This window comes from Trachemys scripta, chromosome 24 (genome assembly GCF_013100865.1).
Source record: "Trachemys scripta elegans isolate TJP31775 chromosome 24, CAS_Tse_1.0, whole genome shotgun sequence".
In the NCBI taxonomy this organism is placed as follows: Eukaryota; Metazoa; Chordata; order Testudines; family Emydidae; genus Trachemys; species Trachemys scripta.
Genome location: NC_048321.1, coordinates 3,747,768 through 3,753,920, shown reverse-complemented (window position 1 = coordinate 3,753,920; position 6,153 = coordinate 3,747,768). Strand labels below are relative to the sequence as shown.

Below are 6,153 nucleotides of genomic sequence, written 5' to 3'. Positions count from 1 at the left end.
GGGAGCTCGTACACTCAGAGGGGCCGGCTTAGGGAGTCCTTTAGGAGAACTGGATGGAGCCTCACATGCAGGGGCCAGCCCCCCACTCACTGGTATGGTGAATTGGAAACCGGTTCAGTTACAAGCCGTTTCTTTAAGGAGGAGGGACCAGGAAGCATCAGGATGTTGCAGTTGGTGCAGTGGGAGCAGGGACTCAGCAGAGGCAGCTAGAGCACAGCTACCTCAGCAGGACGCAACCCCTGGCAAGAGCCCCCAGGCACGGCAGCAGCCAGGCAGGCCTTAGTCAGGCTACAGTTTTTATTGGGGGAGATTGGGCAGCTCTCCCCTACAGGAACTGGGCAGGGGTTACATGGAATTGGAGCAGACAGAAATCGTGAGTCCCCAGCACAGTGAGTGCACTGCCCCGCACTGAGGGCAGGGCCGTGGGGCCAGTTGGCTGCTGTGTCTGCGTGGAAGGACAAGGTCTGAGCGCTGGAGCATCTGGAGCCACCATGCAGGCCTCTGCCAGCCTGGACCCCTCACTTCTCCTTGTGCTCGATGAGCCCCTTGGCGATCAGGTCCGGGATCTCCACTGCCAGCCACGGGCCCAGCTGCAAGGCAAAGAGCACAGGGGGCTGTGAGCGCGACTCAGACACAGACTCCCCCCACCCCCCACTGACAGAAACGCACCCCCAGGGCCATGAGATGGGCCAGCCCGAACTTGGGCACGTTCCTGGCCCACAGGGGCTTGAAGTGGTCAGTCAGGCAGATCTTCCCTCCCCTGCAAGAGACAAAAGAGATGTGAGGGAGAAGCCCCGGCCACAGGAGACACTGAGGGGAGATAAAGCCCGGAACCTGGTGTCGTGGGACCATGGGAGACACGGGGGGGACACAGAGCCCGGAGCCTGGTGTCGTGGGACCAGGGGAGACGGCGGGGAAGACAGAGCCTGGCTTGTAGGACCACGTGAGACGCGGAGGGGAGATAGAGCCCAGAGCCTGGCATGGTGGGACCAGGGGAGATGCGGAGGCACTGCCATAGGGGTGTCAAGCCCACTCAGCCCCAGAACGGAGCTGCAGCTCTCACAGGCCTGGCACCATCGCCCCTGCCTCATCAGGACGCCGGGGGTTCTACTCAGACATGGCATCTCCTCCACTTCCTGTCCTGCATCAAGGGGCTGCTTTCCTGTGCTTTGAGCAACAGCTGCCATGTTTCACCCCAGAGGCAGCTGCATTTACCAACAGCTGAGACTCCTCCCACAGCCTATACACATCAGTGGGATGGAAGAAGCGATATAAAGACAGACCCAACCAAAGCCTGGGATCTGAGTCAGGAGCTCTGGTCCCTAGGGCCTGCAGAGAGCAGAGGTGGGAGCGGGCCAGGGCTGCCTGACCTGTACATCTTGGCCGTTTTCCCATCCAGCTCTGGAATGGCGATTTCGGGGGCGGTGGACGGGTACGTGACGGGAATCTGCAAACAAAAAAACCTGCTAAGTGTGCCCATGGCCACGCCAGCCCCCCTCCCCTTGGGGAGCAGTATGTGTACCCCAAGTTCCCAGCTGCTGCTCTCTCTGCTCAGCCACACAGCTGGGAGCACTGAGCCTAGGCCCCTGTGAGCTCCCTACTGAGTTTACATCCCAGATGCTGAAGTGGAAGCTCGTGGGTAGGCGGGAGGGGGATGCCCTAGTTTAGGAGGGGCAGGAGGGGGCAGGGCCCCACTGAGGCAGAGCCCTTTGCTAGCCCCACATTACACAAAGTTCCCCGACACAATCCCATTGGTCCGGTTTGTGGCGCGTTCCATTGCAAAGCTCTGCGTAAAGGGCTCCCTGCTCCCGGCTCGCTCAGGGGCTGGGCTGCACTACCCAAGTCCCACAGGACTCCTTCCTGCTCGCTCTCACCCTGCGGGGCGGGCGATTCTCTGCCCCTTCTCGGTTAACATCCTCAGGGTGTTCCCTTCCTCAGCCCCTGGCTCCTGAGGCCCAGGGGGACAGCGATGCTGCGAACCTAGCCAGGGCCAGCTCCCACCTGCTCCCTCCAGTGCCGCAGGGAGTGGACGAGAAACCCCTCCCTTCCCCAGCCTCGGAGCAGAGCAGGAGGGCCCTCCTCCCTCAGACGCCCCCACCCCAGGGACACTCACGTCAAACTCGAGGGCAAACTCATACTTGAGCAGGTCATGGATGTACCAGCACTTCCCGAACCACCTGCAAGAGAGAGAGAGAGAGACGGGAAGGACGAGGCAGGGAGAGACCCCAGGAGCGCCGTCTGTTCAGCTTAACAAAGAGGCGGATAAGGGGCGGGATGTGGGGAACAGAAATCTGACAAGTGGGGGCTCTTCAGTGCAGCAGACAAAGGTCTAACTAGACCCAATTGCTGGAAGCTGAAATTTAACCATTGGAACCAAAGTCGTGGGGGATCCTCCATCGCTGGCCAGGTCTGACTCAAGACAGGATGTTTTGCTAAAAGCTCTGCTCTGGCTGCTGCAGCCTGGACCCGTTCTCCATGGCACTCAGTTGATCCAGGCTCCATCCCATCAAACTAATGAGTCCCTTTGTGTGTGGGCACATGGGGCACTGCACCCAACGGAGCGATGCTGCAGGCAGGCGAGCGGGAGTCCATTCACAGCCCCGGGCTTGGGGGCTGATAGCGAGAGCACAAGGGCAGGCACCTCTCTGCAGTGTCACTAACAGCTGGGCCCAAGCCGAGCCCCTCTACGAGAATGGCAGAGTGGCACATAGGAGATCGATGTCTATCCTAGCCCCTGAGGAGCCCTGGGTGGAAGGCGGGTGCGGCACGGGGAGCACTATGAAGCCATTAGCTCACCTGGCAATATGTCACAAGTCCAAGAGGAACAGCCAGACAAGCTACGACTGGCAGCCCATGGACACATGGGGCACCCAGCTGCTTTGTACTCCCTCCTGCTGGGCAGTACCAACTCCAACTGTTCGACACCACTGGAGCACAGTGGGTGCCCCCAACACTCTTGCAGTGGATGAAGCCAAATGGAGACTACAGCTCCCAGCATGCAGTGCTCCATCCTGACCCATGCAGTCAAGCCACATTGCCTGCAGGTTCCTAGCTTCCATCTCCCTGCTACTGAAAAGGGCAGCTGCAGCCTGTTCCCTCGTATACACATTGGGGGTGGCCCTTGAGCTCCTGGTGAGGTGCCACACAGCTCAGGGAGGGGTGGCATTTCAGTGCCTCCTACCACAGGAAGCACAGTGCAGACTGGATCACTAATCACCTACCTTGCATTCTCTGTAATGGAACGTGTCCATATTTATTGAGCAGGGATGAGAAATGGCCTCCAGGGGCCAAGGGGGCTGAGATTATTATACTTTAGTCCACCAAGAGATAGATTAGGGCACAACCTGGGGGACCTGCAAAGGGAAAAAGGGCTTGTGGCCTTCCCTGCTCCTTGTGGATGGAGGGAGAGCTGGGAGAGGGGCAGGGTTCTGCATGCTTTGCACAGTAGACGTTCAGTTCCCCGCAACCCCAGAGGGGTCTCTGGCCAACCAGAGAGCAAGCAGGATTAGGATAGGAAGGATGTGACACAGAGGTGAGAAAGGACTGTTCAGAATTCCCTTTCTTGTTCATGCCTCTAACCCCAGCAGCTATCGGAAGGCAAGACCTGTTTGCCAGAGACTCAGCCCTCTGCTCCCTTTTCAGTGAAGGGCTCCCACAGGACTGGGACTTGGTATGCTCACAATTACTCAAAGGCTAGAGGGCGGGCTATAGCAGAGGAAACCCATCAGAGAGGCAGGAGGGCCTGGAGCCATGGCAGCCACAAACACGCCCTGCAACCTATCCAGGCCTACCTCGTCCCTTCCTTGTTGGACTCCAACCTGAACCAGTCATTGTCAGCGTTCTTGTTGTTTTCCACATACTGGGAAGGGAAAAACAAAGGCAGTGAGTGGGTACAGGCAACCCCACAAAATCAGAACCCCCATACCATGCAGTTTGTGTCTAGCCTCGCAATCCATCAGAAGCTTGCACAGAAACCAAAATTTCTGTTCCCCAAATCTACGTAGATAATGGAGATCTCTCTGGACATGTTTACAGCGTAGGCATGTTCCTCGCAAGGCAGAAAGATCTGTTGCTGCTGTGGTTAACACCAGCTGTAAAAGCCCCACAGCCAGCAACACAAGACTGGCAGTTGCATCGCACAGAGCCACCAAAAGCAGACTCTGTCAAGCCCTGAGGTACTGGGCATGGGGCAGACTGCAGGATTCCTGGGTCCGGTTGCTGCCCATGGGATGCCCTTAGTACACATGCCTGGCCAGGCAGCACGGGGGGAGAATGTTGCTGGTTTCCAGGTGACCTGTCCTTTAGGCTACACTAACTGGAGAGTTTAGGGCAAGGTAGGCACCCTGGGGCACCCCAATGTCCCTCCAGGGGACGTGCTTCACTCTGGGCCTGGGAGCCAGCTATACTCTCCCCACAGATCCCTGCGCTGTGCGGCCACCACAGCCCTCAGCTACCTTAGGAGCAGGGCAGTCTGCACCCCCTGGAGCACAGGGAACCCCAATGGGGCCTGGCTAATGCTCCAGAGACGGGGGGGGGTCAGCCCCAGGTCCTCTGCAGAGATGGGGGAAGGGGCAGACCCAGGGGGAGGAGAAGGGGCGGACCATGTCCCCTGTAGAGAGATGGGGGGGGGCACTTTTGAGTATGACTCTCTCTGGCCACCGTCTGGGAAGAGCCCCATCAGTACGAGAGGGGCGCATGCTCCCCACAGCGAGGCCTCCGCGTCTGGGCACCGGGTGGCACCAGGGGAAAGGGCGGCCCGTTCCCCGCACCAGAGACCCCGGGAGCAGAGCGCTGACAGGAAGCGGTTTCCGCCCGGCCCCTTTGCCGGTGACACCCTTCCCGGAAGCGGAAGAGCCTGACCTTGATGAGCGCCTGGTATTCCTCCTTCAACCGCTGCACCCACAGCTCCCGGTCCCGGGGCCCCGCGTTCGTCTTCAGCAGCGGCAACTCCGCCACCACCCGCCGGGTCGCCTCGTCCGCCATCTTTACTGGGGGAGAAGGACCGGAAGTGGTGTCACAACAAGGCTCAGGCTGGGCAGAAGCGCCATGTTTCCAGAGGGCACCGGAAATGACCGCGCGCACGGGCTGGGCAGAGCTGCCATGTTTGTTGATGGCAGCCATGGACTGGGGGCGGGGCTGAGGAAGCCCTGACCAATCCGTGCCCAAGCCTCGCGCCCCGCCCCCTCAGTGCCCAGCCCAGGCGGCGGGGGGCCCTTGCCCTGGGGGCAGGCCTGGCGCGATGGCCGCTACCCAGGTGGTAACTCCTCATTGCCCGGAAACCCGCACGAGCCCCATCGGCCCCCCACATGCTGCCCCTGCTCCACCTTGTACTGGGCTCTGCGGGGTCCCCCTCCATGCTGTCCCTTCCCTCCCCAACTTGTGCTGGGCTCTGCAGGCCCTGCCAGCTCCATGCTGCCCCTGATCCCCCCATGTGCTGGGCTCTGCAGGTCCCCCTCTATGCTGCCGCTGTCTTCCCCGTTACACTCCCAGACCAGGAACTGTTTTAAAACTGGAGTGTTATTCAATTTACTCTAAATTACAGCATTGCTGCTTGCCTACAGACAATGGGTAACCCTCAGATAGCCACCCCAAACACATCGTCAAACGCGTCCATTTCATCCTCATCCATAACAATTTTACATTCAACAAACACTTTGTCCAAGCCATGGGAACAGCCCTGGGTACTAGGATGGCTCCCCATTATGCCAACCTCTTCATGGGCCACCTTGAAGAATTTCTGGACAAATGCACCATGAATACCTGAGAGACGTCAATGATATTTTCATCATCTGGACAAACAACCTGAACTCCCGCATAGATTTGATCAAAACTTCAATAACGAACACATATCCATTAAACTCTCTCTAGAAAATTGCTGCATCAGCTTCCTGGATGCCACAATCAACTTCAACAATGAAACCCTCCAGCTGACTATATACAAGAAGCCCTTAGATCACCACACCTGCCTTCATGGATCCAGTAACCCAAATGCACCAAGAAACCTGTTATCTATAGCCAGGCACTCAGATACCACATCATTGCTATGAGGAGGAAGTCCAGGATGCACTCCTTAACACACTTAAAACCGCCTTTGCCAAACATGGACACTCCACCAAAGAAGCAGATCACATCATGGAACAGGCCACCCAAATA

The 6,153-nt window shown here is 58.4% G+C and overlaps 1 protein-coding gene across 1 annotated transcript; it reads right to left on the bottom strand.

Moving 5' to 3' along the window:
* Positions 1–283: 283 nt before the first annotated feature.
* On the bottom strand, positions 284–5,019 carry UFC1 (ubiquitin-fold modifier conjugating enzyme 1). Its single transcript, XM_034756819.1, has 6 exons — positions 4,861–5,019; positions 3,792–3,859; positions 2,114–2,177; positions 1,371–1,447; positions 670–760; positions 284–590 (listed from the first exon to the last, which is right to left on the bottom strand). The coding sequence occupies exons 1-6, from the start codon at positions 4,981–4,983 to the stop codon at positions 519–521; spliced, it is 495 nt and encodes a 164-aa protein (XP_034612710.1). The 5' UTR covers positions 4,984–5,019; the 3' UTR covers positions 284–518.
* Positions 5,020–6,153: the final 1,134 nt, after the last annotated feature.